The sequence below is a fragment of the Aethina tumida genome, chromosome 7 (genome assembly GCF_024364675.1).
Source record: "Aethina tumida isolate Nest 87 chromosome 7, icAetTumi1.1, whole genome shotgun sequence".
NCBI classification, from domain to species: domain Eukaryota; kingdom Metazoa; phylum Arthropoda; class Insecta; order Coleoptera; family Nitidulidae; genus Aethina; species Aethina tumida.
Genome location: NC_065441.1, coordinates 1,311,941 through 1,329,697, shown reverse-complemented (window position 1 = coordinate 1,329,697; position 17,757 = coordinate 1,311,941). Strand labels below are relative to the sequence as shown.

Sequence of the window (17,757 nt, the reverse complement as noted above, 5' to 3'; positions counted from 1 at the left end):
GAGAAGTAAAATAAATGTGTTTAATTTTTAATATTTAAATTCAATACACATATTTTGTACTTTATGTTTTCAATAATATATAATTTCTGCAAACAAATTGTTTTAATATCTTTTTGCATACATTTTAAATACTGCGGCTCGCGAAACATCAAATTTTGAAAAATGGCTCGGACTATCAAGGAGCTTAGCCACCCATGATCTATATTCTTTGTATATATTTTCTATATTCTCTGTATATTCTGTATATTCTGTATATTCTGTATATTCTGTATATTCTGTATATTCTGTATATTCTGTATATTCTGTATATTCTGTATATTCTGTATATTCTGTATATTCTGTATATTCTGTATATTCTGTATATTCTGTATATTCTGTATATTCTGTATATTCTGTATATTCTGTATATTCTGTATATTCTGTATATTCTGTATATTCTGTATATTCTGTATATTAAAATAAATTATTAAATTAACCAATTACTATTTTTAATAATTATATGAGTGTAAATGTGGGTGAATGATTGAGAGATGTAAATAAAAATTGATTTTCCCGTCCCGGGCAATTTTTTGGGGTATCGATCAGCCCTAGTGATATCCATGGAAATATTAAGTCGCTGAGCCTGTTGGTAAGACAGTCGCGCACGAACTTCCATTAAAACACCACAATTGTGTTCAATTTTCGACTGCCCGGAAAACGTAGAAACAACCATGAGGAAATTTTTAATGTCAAGATGACAGTACACAACAAACAAATAAGGGGTGATGTATGATTAGTGAAAATTCTCTCCGGACATTAGTTTTTTACGATGAATTTGGAAAATGAAAGTGACAAAGCAGGTTAGTGAACTCGCGAATTTCAAAACTTTTCCTCCCGCTTCTTTTGCGAACGTAAACTTTTGTCCCGGCTCAAATTTCTGTTGTCAATTAACCAATTTATCCGTTTGTGATACTTTGTAACGAGCCGATCGATTTTAATTGACTGCAGTGCGTGTTTCAAGCAATTATGTTTACTTTATGCTATCGAGAATTCACATCAGTTTAAATGTTCTGTCTAGATTTGTGTTGGGGTTACAAGGGTTCAAATGTTCATTTTTTTAAATTAGCTTTGAGTAACTCGAAAATTATATTAAGATGCATTTTTATCACATTTTTGTAGGAGATCTAATTTTTAAATTCTAAATCTAATAAAATAAAATCGTCGAGTTTATTTAACATTTAAAATAAAATGTTGATTATAAAGAACTAACAATATTACATTATATATGAGTTAGTATTTACTTTGTCCTGGTATAATATTAACATTAAACGTCCAATACTAAAAATACATGCAACTAATTCATTTTACAAAGTGACACGCATCTATTTTCGTCACTCGCAACCTTTTAACTTTTAACCTCGGCCGATTATCCCACTTGTAAATCCACACTGTCATTTCACCTGTTCAGTCATCCTCATGTACCAATTATTGCAATCCAGGTATAAAAATTTATGTTTTTTGTCCGATTCTTATATTTATGTGTAATGGTTTATTTAAATTTTGAGTCCTTCAAGGAGTAGTAACCTAGAAAAGTGATTGAATCATACTTTCATCATTACTTGTGAGAAACGTGATAATGGTGCAAATTTCAGAAAGTCAGGTGAAATCGCTGCAGGCGACGTTATTCCCGCCTCAGTACACCGGTTCGGCGAGCTTCTTCAGCAACTTCCTGGTGAAAAACCGTCCTCCCTATTCGGAGAACGAGGATGACGACTGTAGAAATCGCGTCCGAGAGTCCATCAGCAAGGAGTTATTCGGTGGTGGCTTCAAGGAACATTCATTTTCTATACAACCGCCCAGATGGCCCACCGAATGCCAAGTAAACTTCCAAATTAAATTATTCTGATTTAACTAATGATTGAGTGCTTGTTTGCCAAAGGTGTTGGACGAAAGGGTGACCCACATAAGCTACGTTCCCCCGACAGTGGAACCTTATTACGTGGTCACTGGAACGGAGGTGCAACCCAAACCTGTCGGAGATGAATGCGGAATCATCGTCTTTCAGTACAATCCCATCAGTGCTGTTAACTATGTAAATAACGTTGTGCAGTGATGTATTTCCTGCTAATTAAAAATGCACTTTTCAGTTTAGTAGATCGAGTGTGGGCGGAAGTAAATATTTGCTCTCCTCGAACTTGTGCCCGGAAGAAGATTCTCTGAAGTTCGAATCGAGATTCGAATGTGGCAATTTGGCGAGGGCCGTCCGAATCACATCCAACTATTACGAATTGCATCTGCGCTCCGACCTGTACACAAACAGACACATGCAATGGTTCTATTTCCGCGTCACCAACATGAAGAAACGATACCTTTATCGGTAAGTAATTTGTCCTTTATTGTTTGGATTAAATTCATAGTTTCTGAATTGAAAACCATAAAAGGGTTAATTGGCAAACTTTAAACATTCGTTGAAAATGTATATTAGCTTCCGTGTTTGAAATTCGTCATAGAACGAGGAAAAGTGAACGGAAAGTTTATGATTTCGTGTCTAGACAACACGAAACTCCTAGTTTTTGACGCACGTTGAATTAATGTGTTTCCGGTTGTTGAGTTAATTGAGTACCTACGTTTTCAGCTTTTCCATCGTGAATTTCTCCAAAGAAAACAGTTTGTATAATGAAGGAATGAGGCCGGTAATGTACTCTAAAAGAGATGCCCAACTTCATTCAATCGGTTGGAGAAGATGTGGGGACAACATCACCTATTACTCAAACGACAACGTGTATGTTCTTTTACTTACCCACTGTTTAAAAAAAAGCAATTTTATTTCTTTTGAAGGAGTCCAGATGATCCGGATCAACAAATGACATATACCTTAACATTTACAATGGAGTTCCCACACGAAAAAGACGAAGTGTACATCGCTAACTGTTATCCTTACACTTACTCGGATTTGCAGGATTATCTCCATGAACTTTCAATTCATCCCATCAAATCCGTTTACACTTCCGTACGCCTGCTTTGTAAAACTTTAGCTGGAAACAATGTTTATTATATTACCATAACTTCACCTCCGAATTCAGGAGATAATCCAGTAAGTATAGGTATTTGTCAATGTTAAAGACTCTTTTTGTCCAATTTGTCTTGCAGAAGAAACGGGCGATTGTTTTGACTGCCAGGGTCCACCCGGGGGAGACTCCTTCCTCGTGGATGATGAAGGGTTGCCTAGACTTTTTGACGAGCGATGCGGGACCAGCAAAAGAACTGAGGGAGAAATTTATTTTTAAGATAGTACCGATGTTGAATCCGGACGGTGTGATCGTCGGCAACAATCGTTGTTCGTTGGCTGCCAAAGATTTGAATAGACAATATAGAACTGTCATACGGGATGCTTATCCTTCTATTTGGTATACGAAATTAATGGTCAGAAGGTAAATGATTGTTTAATGAATTAGTTTTTTGCTGCTACTAATGAACAACTGTAATTGTTGTAGATTATTGGAAGATTGTGGTGTGGCCCTTTACTGTGATTTCCACGCTCATTCCAGACGCCACAACATCTTCATTTACGGCTGCGAGACTCGTAGGGGTGCCGAAAGACGATTGCAGGAACAGGTGTTCCCTCTTATGTTGCATAAGAACACTGCCGATAAAGTAAATGTGACAATTTCTCCTAGAAATTATTAATTATATTTACCTCTTTCCTAGTTTTCATTCGAGTCTTGCACGTTCCGCATCCAAAAAGCAAAAGAAGGAACAGGAAGAGTAGTGATGTGGATGATGGGAATAGCTAACAGTTACACCCTGGAAGCAACATTTGCAGGCTCCACGCTGGGCAACAGAGCTGACACTCATTTCAACACCCAGGACTATGAACAAATGGGCAAATCGTTCTGCCAAACGCTCCTGGATTACTACGACGATGATCCGAAAAAGGTCAGCAGAAGTGACATGAAATTAGCCTTCCTGATTTATCTGGCCTACTTTTTTATTGTCAGTTGCATGTTGTGTTGCGTCCTCCCGATTTTCCGCGAAAATTATTGATCTTGTGTACTGTTTTTTGTTTTCTTATTTTGGGGTCTGGGGAGTTTAATAAATTTTCTGTGGTTTTAATTGTTGTGTTTTATTTTAGGAGAAACTGAGAGAAAAGATTGTCGAGAGATTGTTTAAAGAGGGCTCCAATGCGGATGAGCCCACTAATATTCGATTGAGCGACTACTCAAGGTGAGTTGCTGCACGAGTTGCAAGTTACAACTTGATGTCAACCGAATAATTTTTTTGAGAAAAATGTTTTAAATATAAAAGAGAACAAATAACAAAAGGGATAAGTATACCATAAGTTAACAATTATAAACTTAATTTAGTTTTATATACTTAATATTCTACAGTTGTATACTTTTGAATTTTTTAATGACTACAACTGCATATGTTTTTGTAATTACTTCTGTATACCAATTTTTCAGGCGCAGAAGAAAAAAACTAAAGAAAACTAAAGCAAAAAAACAACTTATCAACAACTAAACACTCCACACACTTTTTGCACAATTTTATACCGAAATAATAGGTAAAAATACACCAAAACCTTCGTATTTGATTATTTAACATGTACTAACAAAAACATTGTTGATGACGAAGTGTTCTAGCTTTCTAAAAGCCTCATTGTTGCTATTTTGTGTTACTATAAATCTTTTTATTTTTACATTTCTCATTTTTTTCCGTTCTTTCTTTAGCGATGATGGTGATTCATCAAGTACGTCATCGAACGAGGTGGGAAGAGGTGACGGTTTTCCAACGGTTCCTCCTCCATCGCCGGAAATGGTTTACCCAAAACGACCAGTCAGGCAGAAGATTGTTCATGTTCAGCAACAACAGTCGTTCAAGTCCCAGAAAGTGGTGGTCAAAAGTCCTTCAGCCCCGAGAAAACCTCTGCCCGTAATTCTGACATATTCCTCCACTTCTAGTTTTTCTGTCGATTAGATTTCACCTAATAAATGATAAATTTTCTCTGCAGTTTCAAGTCAATAACTCTAGGGAGAGTTTATCATTTAATGAATTTTAGTTGGATAATTATTTTACATAGGAGAGTTAAAAAGTTAGATTTTGATATTTTTTATAACAATTTTACACATTGAGATCAGTATTAATTAATAAAGTAGATTTTTTCAAATATTTTTACATAATTTTACTACTCCTAAACCTCACATCGCCAAAATTGGGTAAGATATTAATTTGATACTTTTCTCTTAACGTGTGTGTAACTTGGTGAAAACTAACACATTTTATTCAATTTTTTATTACAACTTGAGATAGTATAATAATTAATAATTACATTTCTTTTGGTAGATTTGCAAAACAGTTTTGGGTTTGTCTTTAAACAACTGCTACGGATCTGAATCTGATTCCGATTCTGCTGATACTGAACAGGAATTCGAAACTGTTAAAAAAGGCAAAAAGTCTAGAAGGAGACGGAGAAAGAAAAAAAGTATCAAGAAAAAAGAGGTTCAATACATTAAATGTGTTTGGTCAATAAAGTGAAGTTATAAATTTTAGATTCATGGGGATTCCGATACGGAACTGACCACGAAAAAAAACGGAGTAACTGTTTGCGACTTGATTCCATCACAAGGAATGATGAGCGAACCAAATATAATAAGATCAAAGACACCTCAACCAATAACAAACAAGTACAGCTCCTATTTATAATAGAAATGCTATCCTGATCCTTGATATTTTTTAGATCCCAGTTGCAAGAGAGGAAAAACATAATAACACATCAATTGGCCGAAGTTCAAGCCAAGTTAATGTCGTTAAAGAACAAATTATGGTTTGGGATGAAATCTGAAGAGCCTCTTTCTTGGGGACATGGAGGGGGTGTTTTCGTACCACCCGATATGCTATCATCTCCTCAAAAGTAATTCATCAAAATTTTTAATAAGTTATAATTAAACGATTGTTGCAGGAAAAATAGAAAGAAACGATCGGATAAAAAGCCGGTCAAGGACCCAAAACCTGCCAAGAAAAAGCCAATAGGGTATACCATAATCAGTCTAACATTCCCCTCACTTTTCATCTTATAAATGGGACGGATAATCAATGAATTTGTTGCAGATTGAAACGTCAAACTGCCATCGATGTTCCTATGAAGAAAAACAACCTGAGCAAGTCAAAAAGTCTGCCGGACAAACTGGCCAGTTACGAGAAACAAACGTACAGCTGTGATGAACAGAAAGAAACCACAGAAAAGAAAAAGAAAAAGAGAAAAGGAAAATTATTGAAGAAAGCAAAGGTTATGAGCCACGCCAGGATATTCACAAAAGACTGAGTTTTAATAGTGTAATTAAAAAAAAAACAAAAATAAGAAATATAGGCACTACACCAGTTAGAGCAGTTTCGACAAGTGTTCTTCTAATAATACAGGGTAATTCAGAAGTGGATGAATGAACTAAGACCTGTGCATCGATGTTCCTCGTTCTTTTTCTAGTGACGATGTATTTTTATGGATTCTATATTGTCGATTTAATTATAGCGCTTTTTGCGTATTTTTGTTTTATTTTGTGCGATCACCACCTTCCTGAATCAACACAAAAGTATAAATAAATACATTTTATATATGTATATAATTTATTTGTAATAACAATCGTTAGGAAAAAATACATGTTTCGTTCTACATTTTAACATTAAGTGATATTGGAAATGAGAGTTATAAATACAAAATAAAGTTAAGTGTAGAATGATTAAAGCTAACACGTTTTAAATAAAAGCCATTTTACATACAAATCTCAGTTCCTTGAAACAAATATACAAAAATCTAGAAGGCGTGAATACTGTGATGTAAAAGAGTGTTAAAAAAGATAAATCATATAATTCAATTCAACGTTCTATAGGTACACTGGCAAAATAAAATTAAATAGTACAACTAACAATGTCAAACTGAAATGTCCAACGATAAGATTAAAAAAGGTACTTAAAGTAGATAATAAAACTCCTAAACATTTTTCTCTATGTACAAAAACACAACACATACATACATACATATTAACAAACAATTCTCACACTTCAACAAGACTAAAAATACAAAAATATTGCAGTCATCGTTGCAGATTTTTCGAGATGAAAGTCCAAAAAGCCATTGAAGATCGAACTATGTATTCTAGAGCACCATAGAGTTAAATCAAAGCTATGAAGCACCAGAACAATTAATGGGAACGTGTTAAAGTTCAGAATAAAATACTGAAATATTATTTATTCATTATTCTGAATTCTAACGACGTCCCTGTAAAAGTTCTTTACAGTTTTCTCTTGTACTAATCTAACTTACATATTAATAAAACCCAGTTCCATAAACCAAATTGCACAAAAAACCCGATTTTCATTAACTCTTCCGCATTTTTTCGAAAAATGAAAAAAATGCTCCAACTGTTCATATCTGTAGTCTCGAAGTAACACGTAAGTAAACAGATTAAATTTTAAATCACTATCACAGAAGAAATTAAGAAGACTGCCTCTTTGTTCCGATAACAAAAAAGGGGATAAACTGTGCCAAAAAAACTGGGACGGAATCGTTTATAATAAATTATATAAATAACATAGATAAATTATTAGAAGAAAATTGCTGAGATTGTGTGGTTTTTGTTCTTCAGTTCTTTGGAGATCCGCTTTGTGTCTGAAACTTCAAGAGTCGCACTTTCTGCAGCAGCTGCAGTAGTTTCAGTCCTGAAAACAAAAAGGACATTTAATAACATTAATAATTATACAAAATATAATGTAATAATATATGTGTGTTGGCTAAATTGGTATGTGTCAAATTGTAATGTTATTGATACATGTTGGACATTTTCAATAGTGTTGGAATAGAATGTGTTGAAATTATTTTGCACAACTTACCTGTAGAAGTCTTAAAATTAAGTACAATAACTTGTCTTCTGTATTTTATTTAAATAGGAATTAGTGAAAACGTAATTTTACTTTGAATCGTTCGAAAGGTAGTTTCAAAATAAAACTCCTGCTCTTTATATATGTATATAATTTATTTGTATAACAATCGTTAGGAAAAGATACATATTTTGTTCTACATTTTAACATCGAAAATGAGATATATAAATACAAAATAAAGAGTTAATTATGTAGATTCGTGATTAAAGCTAACGTTTTCATTTTAAATAAAAGCTGTTTTACATACAATTCTCAGTTCCTTGAAAATAAATATACAAAATCTAGAAGACATGAATACTGTGATGTAAAAAAAGATAGATAAAAGAGATAAATTATATAATTCAATTCAACATTCTATAGGTACACTGGCAAAATAAAATTAAATAGTACAACTAACAATGTCGAACCGAAAAGTCCAACAGTAAGATAAAAAAGGTACTTAAAGTAGATAAAAATCCTAAATACTTTTCTCTATATACAAAAAACTCAACACATACATACAAAATATTAACAATTTCTCACTTTTCAACAAGACTAAGTACAAATGAAGTATTGCAGTAGTATTGTTCGTTGTAGATCGAAGTGAAATCGAAAGTAAAAAATAATCCATTGTGTAGCGAACTAACTTAATTCTAGAGCACCATAGAGTTCATCATGTATACTATGAAGCACCAGAACAAAAATAAGAGAGGAACGTGTTAAAGTTCAGAATGTTTCTCTGTCGAATTCGAATCCTCACCCAGAAAAGTTTATTATAGAAGAAAGAAACTATTTTGTGTTGTATTTTGTATTGTCCCAAGAACGACCCATTCTGAATTCTAACTACGCTCCAGTTTCGTATTGAAAGTCTCTTCTATACAGTTCCATTCTTTTCTGGACTAAACTAAACTTACAAAATAATTAAAACCCAGTTCCTTCCACCTGATTGCACAAAAAACCCGATTTTCATTAACTCTTCCGCTTATTTATTTTTCAGATTGTGCGACGTTTACGTCTTCCTTGTTACGACATGAAGTGTCTTGTGTTCCATTTCCTGAAGATAACTTCACAGTTATCAAGTTGAAGAGATTAAATTTAAATATTATCACAGAAGAAATTAAGAGAGTTTGTCTCCTTCGTGACATTTATTTAAGAAAAATTTCGAGAGACAAGCCAACCTAAACGTTCTAAACTCCATAAATAAAAATAAATAAAAGAATAAAAAATAATAATAAAAATATACTTATGTACGTACTTGCAAAAGCATGTTTGCAAAGTTCGAGTTCGTGAATTTAAAGTGACGCTTGTCGTAGAACTTGAGCAGGGCCGGACTGTACGGGTGCTTGTCCTTCAGGTGCAGATAGTGGACCTCCGGCTCGTTCGTGGTGTGGCCGCACTCCTCGCACACGTACACCTTTGTCCTCCTCTCCTTGTACGCGTACTGGTGCTGCACACCGTGCACCTTCAAACAGTGCGACTCCAACGAACACCTCTGCGTGAACGATTTCTCGCACAGACTGCATTTGTACGGTCTCACTCCTGTGAATCAAATTAAGAAATGTTTTAGTCAAGCGCTCACTCATCAAATAATAGGCTTATTGTTTACCTGTGTGGGTTCTGGTGTGTCTCTTCAGGTCGAAGGTGTCGTTGAAACCTTTGCCGCAGAACGTGCAAAGGTACCTCTTGACGTCCGAGTGGCATTTCATGTGTCTGTTCAGTAAACGTTGCAGCGTAAACGTTTTGTTGCAAATCCTGCAGACGAAACTCGTCTGTCCGTCTTCGGTTGTGATTGAAGCGACCTTCGTCTTCTCCTCAGTTCTGGTTCCAGTCCGTACAGATTCTTGACTCGCTAAAGGATTTTTGATGCCGTGTCCGCCGTTCACAAACTCCAACTGCACTTCAGAGGGCAAACCAAGCTGCAAAAGATATTCAATTAGTAAGAGAATACGGACTTCAGTTCAGCAACAATTTGACTTCGGGCATATTTACAAACGGAGCTTCAAGTCTAACAGTGATAGAGTTAAAGTGTCGTGTGCCTTCATCATATTGATGCTTACCCGTTGCAGGACATTTACTCTGCCTTGTAGAGATGGCGCCTCGCTGCTCGCACTGTCTCTCCTCGATGTGACGTTCGCCGGAGGACTGATGCTGCCGTTGTCGTGTGGTTCGAGGCTGCAGCTCGCGGCTCCGGGACTCGGAAGAGACATGGTTGTCGGGGAGTCGAGATCCAGACCGCTTCCGTTGAAGGAGAGCGTCGGAGAGAGCATTTGGTTTTGCTGCAGTTGCACTTGAAGGGAATCGTTGTTGACAGATGATTGATATGACGGCAGAGTGTCCTGGTAGATCTTTGAGAAATTGTGATTGTAATTCCTTTCGTAGTTCCGGGACAGGATGTTGTCGTTGAAGCCGTCGAGGTTCTCGACCTGATGAATGTTTGATGAATCCGGTGTCATGGATGGGGAGTGCATGTTGTTGGAGTTCAATTCATCTTCGTTGTTGTCCTCGCTTGGCAATCTTTGTAGGAATGTTGATAAATCTGCCGCGTCTGAAAGACTTTCCAGGAGGGCGTGTTCTGCCGAACTGGAGAATGTTAAAGTGGCGGTGAATTGTAGAGGATCGACGACTGCTCCGGAGACCATGTCAACCATCATACTCTCGTCGTAGTTTGAATAACCGCCCGGCAGAAGTTGGTTCATGGGATCCACTTTCGATTCGAACTCCAGGTCGGTTTCGTCTTTCATAATTATGCCATACGAGGCGTTCTGTAAGGTGGAATACTGTTTTGGAGGGCTTTGACAACCGTTTAGACTTAAGTTTGCCAAATCTTGACCCGTGTCGCAATCCATGATGTGTTGGTTGGACATGAGGTAACTTGAGGAGAAGTTACCACCAGCGTTGAAGTTGTTGCCGTTGTTCACGCCTAAAAAATTCACATCTTTTTCAAAAAATATGTTTAAAATTATAAAAATATATGTGTAGTTAACGAAAGAGAAATAATTAAATCTAAAATATACCTTTGAGTGATTCATAAAAAGGAGGTAGACTTCCAGTTGGGGGACTACTAGGACCGTAGTTTTGACGTCCGTCTCTTCCTGGGTTCATTCCTCCACCTCCAGTTCCGCTGCCCATTGATCCTCCACTGCTTCCTCCGGAGGAGCCCCCAGTGAAATTTATGGAGCCGCCTCCGCCTCCCGAATTATTACTCGATTGATTGCCGCCGCCTTGACCACCTGAGGATCCTCGTCCGTGTCCCGCCGCGCAGGACATGGTGACAGGAAGCTTTCCCGCGATAGTCCTGACGGAAATGAGAGGTTTGCTCACTTTGCTGCAGTGAGACCTCCTTTGTTCTCTGATCCTTTTTTCCTCGTTCTCGTCTTCCACTTCGCCGCGTCGCTTTGGGATGTGGTAGTCGATCGGCTGATCCTGTTCGGGCTCTTGCATAACTATGGACTGGGGCAGTCTCGTGTCGACATCCTCTTCCTTTTTCGAGGTGGTTTTCGGTGTTCTTTGGATGACGGAAAAGTGTCTGATCGGAGCCAAGTTCTGGGGTTTGGGCGTGTCTTCTGGCGGCTTTTTTGCCGGGGGGATCGTGACCTTTTCATTGTTCACTATGGGGGGATATTCCTTTCTTTCCGCGCGGGTCAGCACGTGGCCGCTGTAGGGGACGCCGCCTCCTAGAATCGACGACTTGAACCTTCTGGTCGGCTCTTGGGGACGCTTGTCTTCTGGAGGTGGGGTTTTGGTTTTGCGCAAATCTTCTGACGATTCTTTTTCTGTAAATAAATAGAAAAGGCTTAGAAGCTTATTATGTTATTATGTTAAATAATTTGAGAGAAATGGAGAGTTGATAACACAGAGCATTATGCATGCACATATTCATTGGAACAATTGAAAAGTGCATAAGTGAGTTTGTTTTGTTTTTGGTGAATGAACGGTATGAAAATGCACAGAGCGAATGTCGTAACATCCTTGTTTTGACCCAATAAATAACATTGTGCGAGTGTCTGTCTGATTTAAATTTAAATTTAAACATCTAGTGCGAGTGTTAATCGACCGAAATGGGTCTCCCTTGAACGGCGTTTTCACTTTTTAAAGTCGGCCATTTAAATTCACCGTAAGTAGACCATGAAACCATTATGATTTCGTCCCTTTTGTCGCGTTACATACACAAAGCTGACCCAGTTTTACAATGATTCGGTGAGCAACTAAACAATTTTTTAGGTGCAAGTTTCGGGGAGTGAATCACAAAGAGTGATTCAAGAGTTTATTTTTTGTACGGAGCGTTGTTCAATAATGGTATCGATGTATGGTAATGCTTTGTTAAAAAGAGCCTATAAAAAATTTGACTTTCAAATTAATTAGATAATGTATCCTTCGTGCGCGGTTGTTGACCTGACCGAACCTCGCGAAAATATTAATTAATAGAACCTTGACAAAACAATCGGACAATATCCGTTATATTCTATAACCGTTCAATGTGTCTGAATGCGTGCGTGTGTGTGTGTGTGTGTGTGTGTACGTTACATAATTTATATTTGTTTATTAATATACAACAATTAAGAGTTTTTTTATAAATTTGAACATTTGTTTTAAGATGTGTGGTTGGTTGTGTATTGAGAACAGGTCTGCAGGAGTTGGTAATTGCAGAGTGTGACCTATAAAATTCGACATTGATCCAGGATTATGTTTCCTGGTGTTGTGAAAATAGTACTTAAACATTCTAAACACAACGCTAACCTTTTACCGGTTATTAATAACTATTATACCGTTAAGCTTTATATAATATCTGTTAACATATGATTGTAAAAATGTCTACTAGTTTCTCAAGGTAAAATAAATTTTTCCATCCTGTCTCAGCAGAGCAATGTTAATAATTAAATGTAAAAATGAGTGAGTTTGAAGAGGTAAGTCTGTGAGAACACACACAACCAAACTGGGTAATAAACCAGAGTAAAAGCGTGCAATTATTTTTGCTCGGTCTGGTTCGAAACGATTTAGCAGGGGCCTTGAAAGGATAACTGCACGAAATCAACATTATTCAACCGAACGATTCTTTTTTAAATGTTGGAGAAAACTGGTTGCAGAACAGTTTCCTGGTCTGGCTCAAAATTCAGCCAGTTATTCTCCAATACCTGAACAACCAACAATTAGAACAAAGAACTTGTATTTCCTGGTGTCTTACCAAGCGACAGAGATAGACAGATAGAGACAGGTTGAGTTATTGTTACATTCGCATTGTTCCGAATAATACACATGCATAAATTACAACAAAAATAATAAAAAAGCCAAGTTCAATGTACATCCTTGAATAACAAATCACAAGTGAAACGAAGCGAGGTGAATTTGGTTTGAGCGCCGGTTTCGGCGATAAAATGCAAATCGAGATAAATGCAGGGAAACCGTCTTGAAAAAAAAGTCGGAAACCTTGTTGATATTTAAATGTTAATGGATTCGAAACGGAGGAATAATATTTACTATTGGCTAAACTCAATCAACTAACGGAATTCACATTCTTTCGCTGTATGTTTCTGCTGAATATTATTACTCACTTGTTTGTTTTTCAAATACATAATACATGGTTATTATTATCGTTGTTATTAACTAGTAATTAGAGGTTTTTATCGACGAAATTAACGTGATTTCTGGTACGGGAATCTAAATCACTGGTATTACCCACTCATTGACTTTTATTGTCCAGAAAAAGGTTGAGGCAGATGTTGTGTGGGAAACACATGTCGGCCAATTAGCCAACCAAAATTAGCCGTCTTTTTATCTACCTCAAAAATTTCTATTTTTACCACAAAATTAATTTTTCTGTGAGGTTCTAAATTGATTTTTATGGGCTTTTTATGTTGCGGTTTGCGGCCTCAATTCTTTACCTTTTTTATCCCTGTAAGATGTTAACAAATGTATTCAGTTTATTCAATGAATTTGTGATTGATTGAGGCAAAAAGTATGAGAAGCAATCAATTAAAATTGATAAGATAAAAACTAATCGTCGACCATTAAATAATGGAAGGAAAATGTGCGCCGACAGGAAAAACACGTCATAAATAATGCAAACAATCTCGTACACAAAAGGGCATATAAAATAATTAATTTCGTTCGGTCTTAATAAGGGGCTGCTTTTATGGTTTTTCATCGACTGAAATTAATCAGTTTTATTAGATCCGAATGGTACGTGATCGCAATAAACAAAAAACGAGGCGATGCGCCGCGAAGAAAGAGGAAAAAGTAGGTGAAATTACGGCACGGTTTCTTCGTTGATAATGACCCGGATCGGATGAGATAACCGGAGTTATATCATAGTTACGCGCCGCGGTGAAAGTCCCCGACCACTTTCTTCCGTTCCGATCGCTGTTAGTTGGGCAATGGTGCATTTTTCACCTTGAACTTAACCTTAATGTACCCTTCTCCGCGATCTCGGATTCCGATGCGATTGGGGAAACGCGATCGATTCGTGCACGTGGATCTGCTGATAGACAAAGGTGTTTTCGGACCCCCCCGTTTTTGCTCATCGATCCACGGACACGTGCGCGTACTTTAAAAGGATGAGTTCTGTTATAGGCATGCAGGAACAATGTCGTTTCTGCTGCGAATGAAACAGTCCTGCGTCGTAGGTTTTCAGTTGCAGGAAACTTCTAAAAATACTTTTGTTGTTGTTGTTGTATCTTTATTTTTATATAATGCTAAAAACAATCTTGTACCGGAGAGAATCAAACTAAAATTACGGTTAAAAGTCGGAGAGATCGAAGGTCATCTTGTGAACGAAGAACAATGATCCATTGTCGAGGCGAAAAACCGTACAAATCGACGCAAAACTGGACGAAGCGAAGGTCGAAAAATTACTTGAAGGTATTTTAGTAACTGTTGTTTTGGGACGAGCACGTTTTTATTTCGAGTACGACTTGAATGTTAATCGAGTTCTTTGTTTTTGCGTTCAGAAGCTTTGGTTCTTTTAATGAAAGTATAACTTAGAATTTTTATAGTGCTGAAATGAAAGAAATACTTCAACATATTTGATGTGGGTATAAAAGTTAAGACAATTGAAATAATTTTTTGCTGTTCTTCCGTTTATTATTTCGTACACGATGTATTCGGCAATGAAATGGTATTGACCCTAGTGCCGAGCCTTGAGGCGTACGCTTTGTCTCACTCGAATTTCGGTAAAAGGAGATGCATTAGGAATTATCGTCGATAACCGTTAACATCCATTAAGAACGATTCATGGAAAACCGACTGTTTTTTACGTCATCTACATTCTTCTTTCAGTGGGCGAAGCTCATTCTATTTTTGTCATCTCTTAATGACTAATCTAGTGAAAAGTATTTCATCACAAAGAAACAGAGAAATACTAGAGAAAACATTCGATGTGGATTCGACATGATTAAATAAAAAATACAGAGATTAACATGTTCACTTGTTGGATTGTTGGAGGGTTAAAACGGACTGGTTTGAGGGTAGGAGTGTGAAGGGGGTCGATTTCAAGGGCAGTTTTACCGAGAAGGGTCCGAGATTGGGACCGTCGATAAAAACGAGGAACCGGTACGATTATACAGTTTTACGGACGTATCAAACAGGTGATTCGTGTTTTGAATAATCAAATACGAGGCGTTTCATTTAAATTTTCTATAAAACTGAATCACATTGTTTCCTGGAGTTGCGTAACGTTAGAATTTGAGGCTTGTGCAGAGACTTGAACGAGCCATCAAGCGACGAACCCGAAATACAAAAGAAAACATTCCAATTTTGCTTAATAAAAAATATAATGTCATTAATTAAAATTAATAATTGTTTATTAGAAAATGTAATGAAAATATGTGTTTCTTGTTTTTCCATATTAATATATGTTAAAATACAACTTTTATAAAGTTTAGTTAAGTAACATAATTGATACTGATTTAAAAAATAAATGTCAGATAATCAAAAAATTTGTTAACATTAATTATTTATTTATATTAGATTGAAATTTTAATGGATTTCTTAGTTTTAAATGTTTTTCAGTAGTTTATCATCATGATATATAAAGAAAATATTGATATTTAAAACATGGACGAATCAAAATGAAAAATTATATACTTTTAAGTTGACATTAAAAATACATTCACAATCATAAAAAATAAAATTAGTTTTATAATTTACTATTATAAAATATCTTTCCAATTATCTACTTAATTTTCTTTTATAGTTTATGAGAAATATGACCTTCTAATTTTACTGTTTCATAAATGTGCACGTAAATGTTTTTAGTGTCAATCATTTGTATTAATGAGTTTATCGTTTAATTGATGCTAATTTTCGTTTTATATTTAGAAAAGCTCAAAAGTGTATTATTCATACAGAAGTATAAATAATGAAACTAAAATATCCTTTTTCAAATATATAAATTTAAGAGTCACAAGTTATTAAAAAATTTACATAGATAAGTAATTATTTTTAAATGTTAAATTTGTTATGGATGCTTAAAAGATTTTTTCTTATAATAACTATAAGAAATATTCTCAACATAATCTAGTTATTTAGTTGTATTTTAAGTTTATTAGATTTTTGATTTGGTTAAATATTTTTCAACGTACATTTTTTTAAAAAATGGTTGTTGGAACTTGATGGAATGATTAATGGCTAGATTTAAAGAACAAAAGATAAGATCGTTAAAATGATGAAGTTACCATCTTTCTTCTGAACGATGAGACTCAAGGGTTGCGAATCCCCGATGAGCAGCTCCTGCTTGTTGCTTGTGGCGTTCTGACTCTCCTGAAGCCGCAGCTGTTGCTGGTGCAACCTGTTCTTGATGAGGAAGATCTTCGGCATGTTGGCACCGAGTCACTGTGATAATCCAACAAAAAGAAAATATAAAGAATAATCGTGTCACCACACCACACCACACACCACAACGTAATCCTTGTTTTTTTTTTAAAAAAAAAATCACCGTGCACTTCAGTTCAGTCGTAGCTTTTTGAGTAGTACCCTGATTGAGAGTGTTCGGGTGCGTTTGAGACGCACATCTAGTTCGAGTGAGTTGCAATCCAAGACTGTTGACCGCTGGGAAGGTTCGTGGTTGGGAACCGTTGTGTTGTGTGCCTCCGGTCCCCCCACCCCGCCTGCACCACCGCGTCGCCGCCGACGTACACGTACCTGTACCTGCGGAGGTTACCTATCCGAACTCGCTTGCCCAATGCCAATGTTAGCTCGGCTGCGGCTCTGCGGCTCCACGCGGTGGGGGCAGCCGCGACCTCGGTTCGACTTCTTCGTCTGCGGCCACGGCTCACGGCCCATGGCCCATGCCTGATGGCGGCTAGCTACTTCTTCGTGTTACGTACTCACCGTTGGCCTTCTTACAACAGCTTCAAAAGGACTCATCGATTTCAAGCTAATAACATATAATTATCCATTTTTAATGCAACTGAATTAATAGATTTAATTTTAAGTATTTTAATTAATTTTTTTTTTTCATTTTATTCATTGGATTTAAAAAATACGATTCCATAAATTTATATTTGGTTCCTTTGGTATTCTGTTTTTGTTAGTCATTTGAAGATAATGGTGATGCAAATGAAGTAATAGATTATTGGTATCTTAGTATTTCAGTTTGTTCAGCCTCTTGAGATACATTTAAATTTTCTTTTTCAAGAGTTATGGTTCATCTTATTCATTAGATTTAAAAAATACAATTCCATAAGTTTATATTTGGTTCCTTTGGTCTCTCTTTTTGTTAGACATTTGTGAATAATGGGACACAAGTGAAGTAATAGAATATTTGCATCTTTTAATTTTAAGTTTTAGCCTCTTGAAATATATTTAAATTTTTTTTTTCAAGATTTATGATTCATTTTATTCATTGGCTTTAATACAATTCCATAAGTTTAT

General features: G+C 36.0%; 2 protein-coding genes across 5 annotated transcripts; one reads left to right on the top strand and one right to left on the bottom strand.

Annotated features, from left to right (window-relative positions):
* The first annotated feature begins 663 nt into the window (after positions 1-663).
* LOC109597504 (cytosolic carboxypeptidase Nna1) lies at positions 664-6,518 on the top strand. 2 transcript variants are annotated; one of them, XM_020013205.2, is made up of 16 exons: positions 664-839; positions 1,632-1,858; positions 1,919-2,071; positions 2,127-2,356; positions 2,615-2,761; positions 2,818-3,073; positions 3,133-3,410; positions 3,474-3,633; positions 3,688-3,915; positions 4,112-4,203; positions 4,710-4,911; positions 5,323-5,478; positions 5,530-5,663; positions 5,717-5,890; positions 5,939-6,010; positions 6,088-6,518. In XM_020013205.2, exons 1-16 carry the CDS (start codon positions 809-811, stop codon positions 6,299-6,301), a joined length of 2,754 nt encoding a protein of 917 aa, XP_019868764.1. In that variant the 5' UTR covers positions 664-808; the 3' UTR covers positions 6,302-6,518. The 2 variants fall into 2 exon arrangements, with proteins under 2 accessions (XP_019868764.1, XP_019868763.1); XM_020013204.2 differs by having other exon boundaries at positions 3,130-3,410.
* Positions 6,519-6,613: 95 nt separating this feature from the next.
* On the bottom strand, positions 6,614-17,009 carry LOC109597530 (transcriptional regulator ovo-like). Of its 3 annotated transcripts, none has more exons than XM_049969529.1 (6): positions 16,560-17,007; positions 10,905-11,663; positions 9,948-10,810; positions 9,497-9,806; positions 9,146-9,429; positions 6,614-7,692 (listed from the first exon to the last, which is right to left on the bottom strand). In XM_049969529.1, exons 1-6 carry the CDS (start codon positions 16,699-16,701, stop codon positions 7,687-7,689), a joined length of 2,364 nt encoding a protein of 787 aa, XP_049825486.1. In that variant the 5' UTR covers positions 16,702-17,007; the 3' UTR covers positions 6,614-7,686. The 3 variants fall into 3 exon arrangements, with proteins under 3 accessions (XP_049825486.1, XP_049825485.1, XP_019868805.2); XM_049969528.1 differs by lacking the exon at positions 6,614-7,692 and adding an exon at positions 7,994-8,944 and having other exon boundaries at positions 16,560-17,009; XM_020013246.2 differs by lacking the exon at positions 6,614-7,692 and adding an exon at positions 7,994-8,944 and having other exon boundaries at positions 9,966-10,810; positions 16,560-17,008.
* Between the last annotated feature and the right edge of the window lie 748 nt (positions 17,010-17,757).